This window comes from Argopecten irradians, chromosome 3 (assembly GCF_041381155.1).
Source record: "Argopecten irradians isolate NY chromosome 3, Ai_NY, whole genome shotgun sequence".
Taxonomy (NCBI): Eukaryota; Metazoa; Mollusca; class Bivalvia; order Pectinida; family Pectinidae; genus Argopecten; species Argopecten irradians.
In genome coordinates, this window is record NC_091136.1 from 50,564,131 (window position 1) to 50,583,812 (window position 19,682).

At 32.6% G+C, this 19,682-nt stretch overlaps 2 protein-coding genes across 4 annotated transcripts in view; one reads left to right on the forward strand and one right to left on the reverse strand.

The window, feature by feature from the left end:
- The window catches only part of LOC138318963 (zinc finger protein-like 1 homolog), a 433,896-nt gene that overhangs the window by 397,932 nt on the left and 16,282 nt on the right, over positions 1 to 19,682 (forward strand). The window lies entirely within an intron of this gene.
- On the reverse strand, positions 210 to 16,108 carry LOC138318961 (E3 ubiquitin-protein ligase TRIM50-like). Of its 3 annotated transcripts, XM_069261811.1 has the most exons (9): positions 13,470 to 13,585; positions 9,816 to 9,969; positions 9,366 to 9,487; positions 8,432 to 8,628; positions 8,128 to 8,169; positions 6,154 to 6,240; positions 5,231 to 5,314; positions 2,673 to 2,910; positions 210 to 843 (listed from the first exon to the last, which is right to left on the reverse strand). In XM_069261811.1, exons 3-9 carry the CDS (start codon positions 9,373 to 9,375, stop codon positions 827 to 829), a joined length of 675 nt encoding a protein of 224 aa, XP_069117912.1. In that variant the 5' UTR covers positions 9,376 to 9,487; positions 9,816 to 9,969; positions 13,470 to 13,585; the 3' UTR covers positions 210 to 826. The 3 variants fall into 3 exon arrangements, with proteins under 3 accessions (XP_069117912.1, XP_069117911.1, XP_069117910.1); XM_069261810.1 differs by lacking the exons at positions 9,816 to 9,969; positions 13,470 to 13,585 and adding an exon at positions 15,988 to 16,108; XM_069261809.1 differs by lacking the exon at positions 9,816 to 9,969 and having other exon boundaries at positions 13,470 to 13,600.

The window sequence follows — 19,682 nt, forward strand, 5'->3', positions numbered from 1 at the left end:
AGAGTACACTAAGACTTGACTCTTGTTATCTGTTTGTTGCTCAAAAAACAAAACAATTGGATTAAACGTTTCTTGTGAAGCGTAATATATACAGAAAGATATAATTCCTTTCGACAAAGGAATGATTTGGAAAGAAATACAATTTACTTTTACTGTTATTATACATTTCAAGCTTAAGTCATTCATTGCTTACAATGAAAACAATAACGTAACGTGGAAATGTTTATATATTTTAACTCACAAACAACAATGCATGCTACTATTTATTTAACCATTTTGCTAAGTACAATGACATCTAATTCCTTCACTACTAATGATACATTAAAATCAATATAAACAAGAGATGGACATTGAGGGATTTCTTACATCTAGTTAATCACAAGGCCTTGCTTAAAACTGGCTCCGAGGTCATGCAACTGTCTACTGTCTAAAACAATCATTTTGGTTAGACCAATTACAGATAACTGTAGCAAATGTTAGGTCATTTTTTTATTTCATGTGCAATATCTTTAGTATAAGATTTTTTGATGATCCCAGAGTCTGGTCCTTGGTTTTAATGCGGTTTTTTTGTTATGATGTTGGAAATACTGTTTGACATTCGCATTAATTGGCCGTTTTTTCTGAATGATTTTGAATAGTGTAAGTGTTAACATATGTTATGCAGCAATTAAATTTTAGATCGTCCTTTCTCGTCTTCCTTAAAATGTTCTTCATGCTACGGTACATCCATCATGAGAGCATAAGATTGAGAAAATGAAAAGTTGACGAAGCAAATTCCATTCCTTTAGGAGTTTGTAGTTTCTTTACGAAAAAGGCCTAATACATCTTAGTTAGGTTGGTTTCCTAAACAAACAGAAACAACTTTTCGTAAATACAACATACATTTTGTTTACATGTGCTTAAGAAGTATGACATTTTTATTGCATAATGTTTGCAACAAATGAATCAACGGATATATCTTTAGTTCCATGGTAACCGAATATATTTAGTATGCAAGACTCAACGACCACAAAAATCACTAACAAAGATCAACACCTAAGCAACATCTCACAAACAAGAGAAATATGTACATGTAAGAACAATAAATCCCTACATTTTCAACTTAAGTACATGTAGCTTTTTAAAAGGCAAATTAACGGAAAAATACCTGTGCATCGGCTTCACTTCGAGCACAATATGAACAAAATTAAAATATAGATTTGATAAAATTGAAATGTAAAATGTAAATTCCATCATCATGACACGTATTAAAGGTAAGCAGCCACTGTGTTTCCATTTGCGTCGATAAACGCAGGGACAAGATTATTATTATTGTAGTACAAATTAAACTATTAGTTTTAATTTCAATGTTCGGTTGAAAACCAGCCGTTGACGGCAAGCTAGTTTTCTTCTTCAACCAATTTGTAGTGTCTAGTCTCATGAGATAGATACCCATTTATGTCGATCATGTGCCCGATTGAATTAAAACAAGATATGACGCAATGAAAATTTGATGATATAACGGCACGAAAAAATATTTAAAGGAACGCGATAAAGAGATATAGTTCATTTATGTATATTTTAACGACAATATTTAAAAATTCAGTACGACTTTTAGAAAATGATCGGAAATGAAACTTTGCTAATTTGTAATGCATTGGAAAGAACCCGTCATGAATGTTTACACAAACCTGGATAATGTAGAGACATTGGGGAAAATATATATATTCCGACTCTTAAATAATTACTTAATTTGTAAATTACATTTAACGATAGGGTTAAATCACTCCGAAGAGTGTTCAATTTCAATTCAGAGAAAAGATATGTTTAAGGTAGGCCGTTTCCTATTCAAGTCAATATTCAAAACCAATTGACACCACAAGACATCATTTTTGTCGTTGGGGGTGGTAAAAAACGCCCCACATTACAGACACATTCGCCGTGTCTGTCGGTTTCATTTTTTCGTGTATTATATATATATATTTCAATATCAGGCATACCTTTCAGAATGAGCAATAAAATTCGTATCTACATGTATAAAAAACACTATATTTTGGCAATAAATAGATATAATGCTATATTTGAAATAATTCTGAAACCATTTGGTTACCTGTCAACATTCTCAATCTTTCCCCCCGGTTTTTGGACCAACCCTAGGAACTGTATATCGGGTTGATCGCAATACCTCGGGTGAATTATGTAACCCCGGCGAAGCCGGGTTACATAAAATTTACACGGGCTCCATTATCATTATACCCTCATAACCTTACAAAATAAAAATCCATTCCTTATATTTACAGTTTTCCACGCAAATAAATATTATTTATTCTCGCGACAGATACATATATATTTTTTTATTTCGATTGAATAGCTGATTGTAATCGAGTCATTCATATGTTCCCATGAAAAGTGGGGTCATGACCCCAATCGGATATCCTCTGGCCTTTCCGACAAGCACGGGAAAACAACGTGTATTCTTTTAAGAATGCCCGGGGAGTTCCGATTGGTCATGACCCCACGTTCCCCGCCGTATTGCTACGCCAGCGGCTATTCCAGTAACAACAGAATCGCCGCACGTGTTGTACTATCATTATACACTGATAATGACAATACTTGAAAAGCGTGGATATTGAGCCCATGTCAGTCTAAAAATCATTAAACATAAAGAATAGAAATTGAAGCGGTTATCTTACTTGGATGTATCACTTTTGGACAAGGTCTATATTGCAGTCGCAAAGCCTCTATTTCTTTGGTGTTGGTTTCTATTTGTCTGGTGTTCATTTCTACCTGTCTGCCATAGCTCGATACATCACTTCGTAAATTTTGTATCATGCTCGTATTCTGTAATATGTCATACTGATGTTTTCGAAGCTCTGCTTGCAATTCTCGATGTTGTTCAATTCTCGTTTGCCCAGTCCTCCCCATTATTGTCTGTTCAAGAGGAACATTTAAGACACTATTCATCTATTCAAACTTGTATGTATAAATAATATGTTACATGTAAATATTCCATTATATTAGCAATAAATAAAATAAAACAATGGAAAAAATTTGAATTAATATAACGGAGACTCAAAACTATTATATTTACAACGTATGATAATAGTATCCATCACCAATCAAACGAAACTAAATATAATTTGGGCCAAATTATAAATTTAACAAAATTAAAAAGAATTGTTCAAATCCCAATATCCGTATCTGGCTGATTTTGGTCATGATTTAGAAGTATTTTGAAAAAACAGTCCCGTTGTAAATCATGCAGAGATAGGACTAAATCGAAGTCAATATGAGCAATAATGATTTGGAAACGTTTCATAAAAAATCAAATAAATATTGAACATGGCGAGTCCCACTTTTCAAACAAGCCGACGTTAGCCGGAATCCTAACATCGAATTTCAATAACTGCTTTACCAAAGTTATTTAGAAATCATTATAAATATGCTTTGATATAGCTTAATTTCCATTATATCTACAAATACTAACAGTATCGGAATCGAATCTAACGTGACTTTTTGCTGCTAGCTACGTATATTTTGACTTTATGAACAATGCTAAAATCTGAATATTGCAAGGTTCGTTTTGTTTTCAACGTTCTAGATAAATATTAGTAACATTACTAATACCATATATACCATAAAATGTACTTTATAGCTTATATGGTGTATTTTGTTTTAATAAAGTAATGGGAGAGGGAAGCAAAATAAACAACATTGGTAATATGTTTAACCCCCCTCTGTAGAACTGAATTATACTCCAACAGCTTTATTCCCTCAATGCTAAGAGAATTTAATCAAACAGATATAGAACTCATATTTAATAATTCATTAGAACAATTTAAAAAAAAGTATCAAAATTGATAATGATATTCCTACTACAGAAATTTCTAATATTTTTAAATATCATGGCGACCGTAAATATAACATTATTCTGTGCCAGCTACGAAACCAAGCAAGTAATTTAAACTCTGATCTTTATCACGAACATTTAAGAGAATCTCCAGCCTGTTCCTGTTATTATACCAATGAAAATTCATATCACTTTTTCTTTGACTGTAGGCATTTCTATGAACAGAGAGCAATTCTTATACAGGGAATACAGAACTTAGGTTTACCAGATAATCATAATCATTTAAACATTGAAACACTATTATATGGATGTAAATTCTTATACAGGGAATACAGAACTTAGGTTTACCAGATAATCATAATCATTTAAACATTGAAACACTATTATATGGATGTAAATTTTGCAATAATGATATTAACAAAGATATTTTACAATGCGTGATTGAATATATATGCCATACTAAAAGATTTGATTTCTGATAAACATATTTTATATACATGTATCATATAGCCCTCTGCATATACAAGCAAATAATAACAAGTGCCCATATCTAGTTACTTGATAGTCAAAATACTATCTAGCAGTGTAATTAAACATCTAAACTGTTGTATATGTTAATATTTATTTCTAATTTACTCTAAACTATCCTGGCTGGATGGATACTGAATACTGTTTATCGAATATTGAGAACCTTTTATACTCTAATAATTATCTAATTGAATAATCAAACTATGTACATATTAGAACCATAAATGTAGGTTAACCCCAATTGTATAAAAAAATTGCATTCAATCTCCTACCAATTTTTTTTTCATATTCAACTGAAGACAAAATGCTCATTTGTTGTCAGACTCTCATACATATTCCAAGGGGATGGGTCATTGTGCATAAGCACAGGGACTTTTTGGCCTAATATCTCATGGTGTGTATGTATGTAAGTCTGTCAATAAATGAGCATGATTCTTATCCCTATCCAAAAACTACAATCATTAGGAATATGAAATCCAAATAACTAAATTTGTTCTGAAACATTTTCTATTAAAAATAAAATTGGAGTTATCCCCCTTTAATTAGTAATTATTAATATTATTATATTTGTATATATAAATATATGTATTAATGAATTGCAGAATGAATTCATGTTTATACTTTAAAATAAGATCTGGAGAAGACCTAAATAGGCGTAGCCTGATGTCCGATCCTATTGATGTACATAATATCAATAAAATATTGTTGAAATTGAAATTGAAATATGTTTAAAAGTGTTCTTTTCCATCGATATCAACATTTTATTCATTTAGATATAAAATCTTAGTTCAAATGTTATTATGGATTAATAATTGTTTTTATACAAACGAATTCGACTTATACACATGAGCATATTCCGCTGAGTTGCCTTACCATTAAGGATTTGGTCCTCTCTCGTATCTTTTCATTATCCTCTTTTATGCGTGTCAAGTCCCCCGTAATGTTATCAAATTGATCCTGTAGAAAGTATATTCAAACGCAAATTTAACACTGCGCGCATTTCTTTACTTGTTTGATTATGAAGTAGTTATGAAGAATCAAAGGAGATATATGTTACGAAAAACAATAAAACATTTTGTTTTACTATTCGAAACCATTCATTTATCACAAATGTCATAGAAAGTGAAATGCATTTTGAAATATTTTAATAAATCATACTAAAAACATACAGAAGGAAGATTAGCAACCTTCGCCATTTTTACGATCGGCAGATGTACCCAATTTCATGTATGTGTCTAGGGGTTTTAAATATGCAGAAAGACAGAGGACAATTTTAATATGTAATGAATGTTATATTCAGATCGCATATTGGAACAACATGTGGAAGAAAAAATAAGATCTTGACTAACATATATATATATTAATAATGGAACATTTTCTTCCGGTTTCGAATGTATGCTTTTCGAATAAAACAGAAACAAATTTGAATTTTGATACTTGCAAAAATTATGTTTTAACATCTTGAAACGCTGATCATGACATAATATTTAAACTTGACTGTATGCCTTATATTTATTGTTACTTTTTATATGCTTTCAATTGGATTTTGTGCAAGCATGTTGGCTATCAAACGTCAACAAAGCGTTAAGCATTGTTGATGTTGCTTTGATACGGCATGAATTGTATAAAAGCCAATATAATGAGTAATAATTATTAAGAAGAAACATCGTCAAACTGCTTTTTCTTCTTCCCTTTGATCAAGCAGAGAACATGTGATTTACGTAGATAATTCTATAACAAAAACAACAGGTGCAAATAAAATGTGACTTGACCCGACTCTGTAAATTAACAATCACCTGGAATGATATCCTATTATGCGCATGTGCAATATTTCTTGACTCCATGTTGTTAAAGTTTCCAACGTTGTTTTCCGTCTCGTAAACCTTAATTTGAAATTAAAAACATGATAACATTCACTGAAATTATATCAACAATGAATTTAAACACATTAATACAAACAAAAAGTTTAAATGACAAACACAAATATGAATTAAACATGGTCTTATATGTTCCTTTTATTAGTAGCAAAATAAGTATATTTCATGTACATCAAATTATATGACGATATGCGGTGTCAAATAGTCGTGATGCCAATATTTCATAGTGTTACCTTCACAATTAGATATACATTTTCATGTCCATTAAAGCTGACAATGCTGGTTAAACAGCATGCAATTGAAACTGGAAAAAATGAAGCATCAGGTTTATGAACATTTGTACCTATCATATTCAAGCAAAATGGAGGAAAATTTTATCATTCTGGTTTCCATCGCGCATGCCCTCCCTTTTATAAAGTGCGTGAATATGTACACGTGCGATCAGTCACTTACAGTCCACGATATAACACCTGTTGGTGAGGATTGTACACCTTAGCGAAATCCTTAACTATAATATGGTGCACTAGCTATTTCCTAAGGAGAAAAAAAATGTGTGTCTTTGAGCTGCCTTTCATAAATCCTTAAATTAAAATCAACACACAATTGAATATAGGTAACGAATTAATTCAAATTAGAAATCTACAGTTATACTGACATCTTAGTGTACTTAGTTTTTGCATTATCAAACTCGGACTAATCTTATGATACTAATCTACCTTGTACGTTAGTACATATAGGTGCCTTTCTCACTATATAAGCTTGATTACGTGACTAACAAATATAATATCTTAAATAAATGTTAATTTCATATATGATCGTATGAAACGAGTCGAAGACGTTTTTATTTCGAGACGAGTTTCATAAAATCTCATACGAAATGAACAAAAATATAAGACACTTTTTATCACACAATTACAACAACCTACATTTCAAACATACCAATGTCAAAATATGTTACAAAAATCATGCTGAGGCCGCCATTATGTCACGACTTCTTCAAAGCCTGACGACAAGCATTGACGTCACCATGGATTTCTAGCCAATGAAAAGCGCTCCAAGTCATGTAACGCTAGTGACAATCACTGGATATCAGGCGGATTACTTGATAAATGTATATAATACATATAGATGTGTTTCATTGATGTATCTAAAACTGTGGAAATAATTGGGTAAAGCTGGAAATCTTCACTTCAATGTGTCATGTGAATGTTCTATTTATTTTGTGTTTGACTAAGTTTTCGAGTTAGATATTGTACCCCAGAACGTGTGTAAATTCACATAATGAATGTAATGGGTTAGGGGACAAGGGCCTTGAAGCGTACAACGAAAATTCAAAATGTCTATCCTAAGAGTAATGTATCATAAACAAAGCTTAAACCTGTCATACAAATTACCTTCAATATCAATTGCATACGTTTTACTTAAATTGTCAGCATGTAGACGTTCTGTGACCTCTCAGTGATAAACTTCAGTGTATAGAAAATAATTGATGATGTACATATATGTCACATATATACTATATACATTGTTTTGTATTAGACACTTGCTCATTCCATGACGATTCAATACATGCAATGTAACCGCGTCACACATGGCCAATAACTTCACAAATACTAACGCATAACGACATTCCTGCAATTATGGCGCTCTAAAAAGCGAGAAAGCATAAACAATGTTATCATTTGTCTTAGAATTGGAGAAAAAATATCAAACATGGGTCTGTCAAGTGGGAAGGGATATATCAACCCTCGTGTAAGATTTTGGCTGCCAAACACTCGGCAAGCCTTATTTTTATCAGATTAATAAACTACGTCGTACAGAACAGTAGACTTATCACCAAGGTGTCACAGAAAGACAGTATGGATACCCTGTTTTTTAAAAGCAAAATATTACCTTCTCTGTGATAGCCTGCCTCAAGACAACGTCGTCTGTCACCTATTTAAATTAGAAAATATGCAGTGATACACTAAATGTATTATAAAAACCAGTCATCGAATATATTTGATTTATGAATTTTGTCTGCTTATCAAAGACCCTTTTGTGGATAAGTATTATTTACTCGTAGGGTAGAATGTTAGGTAGCCCAATAATCACAACATCATTTCTAGCTTTGAAATTATCCGAGTTATATAATAATTTATGCATCATGAATTCATTTCTTTTATAAAAATTGTTATAATTATTATAGTTAACAAACCTCTGATTGGTCTATGTCAACACCGCATGACGTAACAGGACATTGCGCCTGTGAAGGATTTGCAATGAGCTGACTCAAACACGGTTCCTTACAGACCCTGTGTCCACATAATAACAGGACGGGATCCTTAAGAACAGACGAACATGTTTTACACCGGTGCAACGGTGGAACGGTGAGCACATTGTCAACGTTATAATCTGTTAAAAGCAAATAAAAAACATTAAAATGTTTGATGCAGATCATTTATTTATTAAGGACGATATTGGAAAATTTAAGCAAAAAATGTATATTATATACCACATCAAACCAATGGATGAAAAAACGTTTTTTAGATATAAAAACGGTGTAGTAAAAGCACGATTCACAGTCGATTAGTCTCGCCTTCGGATGATTGTGACGTAATACTTTTAAGTGCGTTTGGTGACGTCACCATCACCGAAAGGTTTGACAATAAATCGGCAAATCATACTGTTCCCACGTCGTTTATGTATTACAAAACCACCATATTAGGGTTGATTTCCATATCATTTCATTGCTATAATCATTTAAATCTACCAGCCTTTAACATTCAATGTTTGCCTTCCATAATTTCTAGTTTATAAAGGATACGGTCTCAATTTAGATTGTAATATTATAAGAATTTCACTTTAATTAGCAAAGCTTCTGGTTAAGATCGTATGTACATTGTCATGAATTCAAAAATCATATGTAATAGCTTCGTCGACCGATGTTTTATGAAGAATAACATGTATATAAATGTATTGCACTTTTGACTAACCCTGCCATCCTAGTGGAACTACACGTTTTTGGTGTCGAGCTTATCAACACATATTGATATGAAAAGTCTACTTTTTCAATGTGAAATACTAGTCAATTGCATGATATAGACATGTTTGTCATTATAAAACAAAGATAAAATGCAGCATGCACTTACTAGATGCCATGGAAACTGATCACAGCAGTTTGTAAGTATATGATTTCCACTTCACTTTCGGCTTCCACCTATCGCTGTGGACATCTAACCACTTAACACTCATTCGGAAAGGACTTCATATTCTGAAAATATAATAGGCCAATGACAATCGCGGATTATACATGTTATTTCCTACCAATGCATTATCTTTTATAATCTATCATGTGCATTCACCATAAATGACTATAATCAATTAGTATCAGAATAATTTCTTAAAGTTGTATGGTCTATCACTTTCGTTTTTTGGTTTTTTGTTGTTTTTTTTTTGTCATAGTGAAAACTGTATAAGTGTTATACACATTTTCCTCCATCTGTCCAAGGTCTAAACTTTCTAATTTTACCACTTTTAATAAAGCTGCAGCACTAGAAGTATTTTCAATTATAAAAGTAAAAAATCTTTTGAACGTGTACACTTGAAAAATAAGCTGAAAAGATGCCGAATCATTCCGAACTCTTCTGAACATCGTCGCGACAACCTCGAAGTAACACCGGAGTTGTGAAACCAAGAGAAAATGTCAACATTTTTTCGTAAACAAATCATGTGGTCGACCTCAGCAGACTGGATCTACAAAGAAAATAATGCTAGCATATTACAATATTTGATACACACAATGTTGAATTACGGCAATGTGTGAATTAGAGGTTTCAAAAACTCGCTCTGTGGACATATACACGTACCAGCACTATTTGCTCATATTAGCCAGAAGGAAAACTTAAACAAACACATGTGCGCTTACGCTAGTTACCTGGATCGTTCAGAATTCCGACAAAACCCGATGGTACTAAACATGGCGGTGATTGAAGGCGCTTTATACAAAATCAGGAATATATGATCCCTAGATTTCGGCTCTATTATAGGCCGAAATATGCTTTCGGGGAGCTAAATCATCAAGTTACATGTCCGTGTTAAAATATCAAATGTTTAAGCGACAAGTCGTTACAGTGAAATTAGCATGAAATATAACTTTAAGTTATTTTTCATGTAATTTTCACTTTAACAAACTGCTGAAAAAATTGTGAATATAGATGCATATATATAGGATGATTCAGATACATGGAAGCACCAATATACCATTGAGATAGACAGAAATGTTGGACCTAATGTCGCGTATTTTGAAAACCGCAACAAATCAACGAACGTCATGTATAAGACTTTAAAACTATCGAATCACATGCAGATTATTGATCTTGGTAACACAACGACAATCATTATTTTTGTCGATGAACCCAAAAGCAAATTCCTAACATAGATGAGAAAGGATATGGCATAAATTATGAAATCTAAAAAAGAACTTAAACAAAAAACTGTATTCTGCAACTGTTTAGGCCTTTTGCAAATCAATGCCTTTTAAAATATATTTGCCTCTGACATCAGAATTAATCCACAAGTTGGTAGTGACAGTACAGTTGCCTATGCTGATTATACGATTTTTTCAAAATATGATTTGAGATTTAAAGCGGCGTTCTTGATTGCCACTCACACGCTTACGGAAGCTAATTTATACATTTTGAGTGAGACCCACACGGTTAGGTTTGCAGTTTTTGTATGATATTTTAATAGCTTGTCGGGACCTTTAAATATGTAATTAAGAGAAACATTTTGGAACTGTACTTTAGGTAACATGTTTAAATAGTAATGTAACAGGTTACACCCTTCACATTATCTAAATCTAAATGACTATTAATCAACAATCTTGTCTTATCTGATCTACATCTTATCTTTTATTTTTCTATAGATTCTCTGTACATTGTCTAAATATGTTTCGTCTTAAGTTGAGAGTATACATGTGAATGCGTTGTGACCCTTGTCAGTAAAAAGTAAGCAGTTGTGTCGTGGTTCCTTAGTGCCTAACATTATCTTTCCGTGAAATAAAACTAGAGCGTAGGAAAGACTTCCAATATTACCATAGAGAATTGTATGAGGTGATAGGCAGAACCGATTTAAATTTCGTCATTGTTCGTTTAAGTTGTTAATGTTTTAAACCCTTTTTAAACTAGTGATATTTTGTATGCCTATATATCATTTCATAAGCGTACTTGAGCACAACTACATATGTATCAGTTCTAACCTTAGGCATTACTGTTGACTCGTAGGCTGTGTATGTCACTGTTCCTAAAATAGCTCAAAATAACCATTAGTTAATTTTAGAAACAGCTAATATAATTCCCCTTTTATTCCAAAAGCACAGACTGACATCATATAAACCTGAAATACCACCTCCTAATCAATACTACATTTTCACCTTGGGAACTGCTGGACATAATATTATGTTGCTAACAGTCCGATAAAAGTAAGTAAGTCATTAACATTATCGTGCACGTAAACATGACGATGTACATCAAAGTACAAAATGTACATTAATTGTTATTTTTTCTGTGAATAACAAGTATTATAGGTTGATTATAACTTTATGTGCATGACAATTCAGGTAGAAAATCTCAAACAAGAAACATTTACACCAAAATACCATATGGTATCAAATAATATATATCGCTGTATAAACATGCTTAAAGCACAATTTGGGGCCTTTTTGCTTCAAAAAAGATATATAGAATATGCATTGATTAACTTTGTATGATTATAAATACTAGCTTACGTTTCCTATATGGTAGATTAATAATGATTCATTTCAGTTGAATCTAATAGTGAGTAAAACCTAATTTTGAATGAGGTTAAAAGTCTTCAGTAAATCTATAACGGTTGATGTTACCGGGAACTATGTTTTAGTAAGGCATTTGAGTTTGAATTCGCTGCACTGCATATAAGTTAGTTTCATAAATTCGATAACATTTCCATACATGTATGTAGTATAACCAGTAAACGTGTATAATATATTTATGCATTGATGTGACTATTTTCTAACTTCATCAGGTTATGAAAGAAATTTTGTTTGCAAACTGTGTGAATCCGCGTAGCGGATTTTCACAAAAGTTTGCAACAGAATTTATTTCGTAACCCGATGAAGTTAAAAACTAGTCACATCAATGTTTATAATTAATTTTTAGACGATTTGATAATAAAAAATACGTTTAAACGTACGATTCTATTGATTTTCCAACGGATTATGTTTTATAAATCAATACGCAACGCCGACGTCTCTATTGTGACATCATGGTAACGTCGGGTTTTCGCGCCATTCTCGGATTTTTTCTTCATGGTATATAAAGAAAAAGGATCTACCAATCAGAAAGTAGGATATACATAATTATGTAGTATGAAAACAAATAAAAATAAATTATAGCTGTTTTGAACATGTAAAAAGTAAAACATACTATAGTATATGAAACTTGAGATAAGACGAAATCGTTTAATTAATTCTCAATTGCCTATGCGTCTTGCAATTGATATAAATCTAATGTCTGACGTTGGGAATTGACCAAATTAGATTTCAGAAATTTGTTTTGCCAATGGTACGTTTGATTTTTCGCCAGTAAACTAAGCCAATAAACCGGCAGTGGTGTTAATAGTATGAATGTCGGTTTACAATATATATCCAACATTTAATAAACTATTTGTTTATTGTATTAGATGTTTAATTTAATTGTAATTCATGCTATGAAGATAATATGCGCTGTATTTATAAACATATTAGCTAATTTACAATAAAATCTACTATAGCGAAGGTTGCCCTTTTAGCATTATATTCATTTCTTCAAACAGTAGGAAGCAAAAGCTAGTACCATACACAGTAAATGTTATTTTAAGAATTATATGACGCGGTTAAACATGTAAGACAATATGTAGAAATCAATGTGCGATATGCATATAGGTTCATGAAAAAAGGATGAATCAATAAATAAAATGTTCATTTCTGAATCGAGCAATGTAACAAAAATTTAGTAAATATAAGTTAATTATTTCATTGGCATCACGACAGTGGTATGTAGATCGAGAAACTTAAGTGCTACCAAGCGCTTTGTATGTAATTGTGTCAAAGGTAACACAAACGAATTCTTCAGTTTAACCGAATTTATCTGAGTAACCCGCCAGAAGTTAAAAGTAAACATAAACGATAGTGAGAACATTAGACAACGTTATAGATTGTTCTCTCCCTTTAACCATACCTATAACTTCCATTCAGTAAGTCCTCAGGATCTTGCCTTATCGGCAGCCATGTTTCAACTAAATACCGAATAGGCAGCACAATGTTTAGACTACTACATTATTGGTTTTCCAATAATGGTATTTATATGTGTTTAATGTTGTGTTTACTTATCCGCTAACATTTCTATTTATAAATAGAAGCATGGCTATATTACATGTATCTATAAATAGTTATAAGCGGAAAAACCAAGCAAAGTAAAACTATTTTTAAACACACATCATCAACTCGATCTGTTACATATATAGTCACAATAATAGAACACACTCATGGTGCAAAGTATCTGGATAAATATTTTAAAATAATTGGAAATAAATAAATATGTTAGTTCGTGTCCCACTTGTTTCTAGACGTCATCGTCAATTGTTTCAGCTTCAATTCCCTAATTACATCATGAACACACGAGTGTCTTTACATAAGTTTTTTTTCTTACCGTTCGAATACAGGAAAGTGACTTGAACAGTAGATGTAAACCAAAAAACGTTTGTCTACAACCTAGAATCGTTATATACTTATATGTTATTCATATCATAGATTGAATCAAAGGGATATTATTTCATTACGATTTAATTAATCATTCATGCCTACATTGATTGAACGATAGAAATAATTCAATCTGATTAAACCCAGGAACGTTATTAAAGATTCGTAGTATGAAACAAATAAAAACGGTTTTCCGTTTTCTATTTAAATAAAAGGTTTTCTATAAATAATGATATAAATTTAGACCCATGTCATATGTGCTATTTCCAGTATTTCCAGTTATCTGATTATTTAAGCGTCGTATTTATAAGAAAAGGAGTTTACGTTTCTTGGGCAAATTCATATGATGTTGAAAGGTAAATTTGATATTGTATCGAACCCATTGTTTGTACTATGGTTCATAATCTGATTTAGTCGACACTGGACAATCATTATTTCCGGAAAAAAAAAACCAGCATAAGTACGTACACATTCGAATCTATGATTGTTCATTTTAAAAATACACAAAACGTAAAAAAAAAAAAAAACTTTATCTTTGTGTTACTCATGCAGTTCATGATTGAGCATTTTACAATTTAACAATGACCCAGTTCAAAATGTCATTTAATTATTATTCGTTATTAATTCGTTTGAAAACAACTGAAACTATTTTTAAACCATATGTAAAACTTTTGTTGCAATAATCATAATATGTGCATTTATATAATATATCCTTCAATATGTTACTGACAGTTGCATATCCTGTATGCAGCAAAAATGTTATGTATGCCCATATGTACTTTCATATAAAGGACCCTAAAGCTCATACATTCTAGGTAAATGCCATTTTCTAAGATCTTTGACAACGGGGTTTAATTGACTTTGTAATGTGATAGCATTTCATTATTAATATTTTTATGCATTTGATGAGGTCTTCTCTTCTAAATTGTGGGTTCATAGGGAACTTAAGTTGAATTATTTTACTAGAATAACAACCTGATTTCTTTCTTTTAATGTAAACGAAAAAGAAAAATCCTTAGTAAAAAGTCAAAGATAATGTGTTCATTACGTAAAGTGAATCCATACTGTCGATCAGCCATACGATACAATCCAGTCATACATACATATGTACAAATGTACAAAGTGACACCAGTACAAATAAAACTTTTAAAAACGAAATAACGTAAAACAATTTTTAAAGAGATATGCTTATAATACCATCACGTACAAATATATATTTTCAAAACTGAAATCCATAAGACACTAAAGATATTTTTACCAAAGAAAAAATTATGCTCACATGACATTTATGTACAAATAGAACTTTACAAAAGAACATGCACCTTCACATGGAATCATATTTAACATAGATATATGCTAAACTCGATAGAATGTTCAAAACTCTGATCAGTTGTTTATAGCACCCGGAGATTGTTAATTTTAGGTTTGTTTGGTACAACATCACAGTCAAAGCCAATCCCTGTATTTATTTACTTTGAGAATATTTCCGAAAACTCTTTTACATGTATTGTATTGACATTTCCATTTGGACATGACATACGTGTAACAGTAATCATCTAAAAGTATTATTATCGTTTGAATAAAAGTATTGTCATGATTCACGTCAATGCCTATACTGACATAGTATTTATTCAACTGCGCAATGATACGAATTATGTAGTTAAGGACAACGTGTCTAACATATCGGATCACCGCCAGTGTGTGTATATATATGTAGAGGAGAGTTCAGTCTAGTCGGTGGTGCCCGATATCGGACTATGATACACTGTGCTATACGTGAGTATGATGAAGTACACTCCCATAGTTTATATAATGTAAAGCAATATCCGTGATTTCTATCTATCGTAACTTCATTACTGATTCTTATTTTATGTCGATTCGATGTATCTAAAGAAATTACGATTTTTTAGAAAATCATTTGTTTTAATATCTTTGATTTAATATCATTTTCACCTTTAGGATTATTATACATAAAAGATCTGAAAAAGTATACTTACATGTACGTAGTTAGAGAATGTTGTAACACAGTAGAAAAATTTGAATAGTGATCTTATATAATCAAAATGCAAAGAACGTGTGTAATTATATATTATATGTAATAAACTTTGACCTTTCAACTTTGAATCGTGAACAAGCCACGCCCATCATGTTGGTAGAACTCCCATCGTCGACCAAACGAATAGGAGCGCTGTTAGTAGAGGGAAAGAAACGCCTATAAGTTGCTCTATCCTGACATATTTGAATCCTTGCTATAATTCCTCTTCCATATTCACACTATTCCTGGTGAATGACAACATATAACACAATGCGCATGGTTTACACATGCCCTCAGTATAATAGGGATTATTTATCTGCCATCATTGGGTAAAGAGGGAAGAAGGATTTGATAAGGGTGTTCATATACTCATGCTAACGAGTCAACTGCACTAAGTATCTGTATTTGCATATTAGTTTTCTCAATCGTTTTTAACACATTTGTTTCTTTTTGAAGATTGGTCACACTGTTGGCATTCAGAATTTTCCACAAGTTCCACCCAAATCTTCCAGAGTTTTAGCAAGTTCAGCTTCTATTCACAGAGCTTGGTCTACAGGAAAATGCCATTTGCTGACACCCTTGAACCCGCCTTCTTTTCCTTTACTATGCTGTTAGCGTTTTTGGCTTTGAAAACAAAGTCGTTTCTTGAAATTGGAAACTTCCATAAATCTTCTTCAATTTCTCTGATATCAGGCATTTTTTTTTAATGCTATCCTCAACATCTTCATCCCTTGTTGCTTAATATCGCTACACGAGCAGGTTCTTCATGTTCAATATTGTCTGGATCAAAGACACACATCAATCAGTATGAGGGGTAATTATCTTTTTGAATGCATAATTTGAATAATATTTTAAATTTTAAGAATCTAAAAAGAGGCAGGCTTTTTGTAATTTATTTCCGATGCAAAATTATAAACGCATATGACACAATATATTATAAATACAGGTTTTACTCTACTAAACCATGTGAGTTTCATGGACCTTGTCCCTGCTGCGAGCGTGGGCTTCAGTGTCTAGTTCATCTGGTCAAGACCTGGGGTGTCGCCAAGTGTCGCAGTCATCACTACTACAGCAGCCCCTAATTATACATCAAAAAGGAGACAATGTTATCGTGAATGGAACTAAAAGACATAAGTGTCTATGCCTTCATATAAAATTAGAATAGGACAGACATGAGTAACCACTATAGCTTATGTATATGCCAACCCAAACCCACCCACCCCCACGTCATGGTGGGGGGCGACTCCTAATAATCCACCAACCCGCCCCCCCCATATACATGCCCCGTCTTGCAATAATACCCCACCAGTGATTGGTGGGGCCAGTACCTGTCTGATACAAGTAATTGTGCCAGTAAGTTTAAAGTGGTAAAACCAAACACAAATGTTTTAAATATCATAATAGCACAGGAAACAACTTATCTACCAAATGATCAAAAATCAAAAAAAAGTGAATGTCAAGTATATAATGAGCTTTATATACCTGGGTACTAACACCCGTAAAACTTAACATGCGCACATGTCATTTCATTGGACATCTTGATACTTTCTGGTACCTCTCTGTTTCACAGTTTTCCTTTGCAAAACTTCACCAACCATTCATTTGAGACAGGACTGGCAGCATACTAGGGTCTTCAAGCTGTTTGTCCATGATTATTCATCACAACATTCCATGAGAGTATAACCAGTTTTGAGTACAAATTACGTGTTAGTGCAGGACAAAGACATCTTTGATATATTTGATTTGATACAAAACGCGTACAGCTTTATGCCATACTATCACTCATAGAACATGTAAGCCGCCATGATCATGGCTAACTGTGGGAGCTGTCAACCTACTTAATATTTAACGCGTCATGACTATCTTCTGCTCTCTGTCTTGCTAAACAAAATTCGATCTATTGATTTTGTCATGCCCTCTGTGACGCATAGCCCTGATTCCTGCGTTATACTATTTTAATTCACTCTCACTAGACATTCAAGTTCCTTAATTTTCTCCACAGTTTACCTACTTGACCTTGGCGTGACTCGTTTTTTTTTGTCATGTTGCTATAAAAAAGGATAACAATTCAATCAGGAAATTTTAAACAATGAATGATTTTGACTTTACCCAGACAACTTGCGCGGTAGCACCCTGGTGTTCACTAAATAGTCCACGGCACTTCTGTAGTGAGTTCGTAACCATGTCACAATGATAGATACATGTAGACTTAGATACATCACCCTGTTCTAAAAATATACATAGATACACATGTGGCTCACATTATGAAATGTCACTCATAATTGAAAATTCACAGTACCTACTCATTGTTCCTATATGCATGCACATGTTCATTCAGCTATGACAGCATCATTGGTTTACATTTAAACATCTCAAATAAAGTTCTGTATAAATAAGACTATTCATTTTTTGCATGCAAGAGAAAAAATCTTATGGAAATTTTATTACTCAGACTTTGATAAATGTAATATGGGATTGGGAACCCCCAGTCATTCTAATATACTTTACCGTACTGATCCCCTATTAGTTTATAATGCCTTCAATATTAGTTTTTTTTACAAGTTTTAGCTAGCATTAACTGGATGCATAAAGCCTATAGTTCCAAATTTAAAGATAGGACTATAGGGATGACATTGTAAATACCACTAGTACATATAGTTAAAAACCACATATTGCAAACAACGAATTTCGATGATTTAAGAATATAGTCAGAAAACCTACACGAACTATAATGATTGCTCGCTAGATAGTTTATAAACAAATGATTTTTTTTGTGTAGTTTAATTTGCATAAAAAAATGACATAAATTACCATTATCGGGCTGATGATCTGACAGGCAAGTCACAACTGACTGTGCGATCTAACATAAGGCCTGACTAGCTCCAGGTCATGTTGAGCAGCATCTGCGCTCGGACAGACCTGTTATAAGGAATCAGTGGTATTATAACTCAGCCCGGGTTACTATAAGCCGAAAGAAGTTTGAACTAGTTTATGTTGATAATGCCAGTCACTTCCCATAAAAATGTCTAATTAATACTGTTGATGTTTCACAATAAGATGTATTTTGAAAACAGTTCTTTCAGTGTTTAACTTATTGTCAAATGATCAGCCTCTTTACTAACCGCTTACCTTATTCGCCGTACATAAGCTGCCGCTCCCCACTCCTCAAGCAGTACTTCGTCTTCCTTTTTATATGGTAGAAGAGAGTTAGAAAGCATTTTAATTAAACGCCGTCCACCCAATCGGACTTTACACGATACTGTCTATTACATGACACGGATCGGTGCCTCTAACATACAGAATGTATCCCATCTAATTACACTGAACTGGGAGTCTTCTACATGTGAATCATAAATAATGCATTTCTAAAGGATAAAAGGCATATGGCATCATGTTTACTATAACAAGATTATGTGTCTAAACTCCTCAATGCGCGTTGAAATAAATTGCGCTTCACTCACTCTTATATTTTGTTTCATCGCTATAAGTGCTCCACCTTTGATACAATTATTTAGACTCTACTACGTCCCTGGCCCTACCTGGTGCGCTAATGTTCGCGAGAGGGGAAAACGGTATACGACTTAAGTTGTGTAAACTGTCGTATTTATTTTATCTTTGATTACTATAACAAGTTATATAACTTAATTGCAAATACTC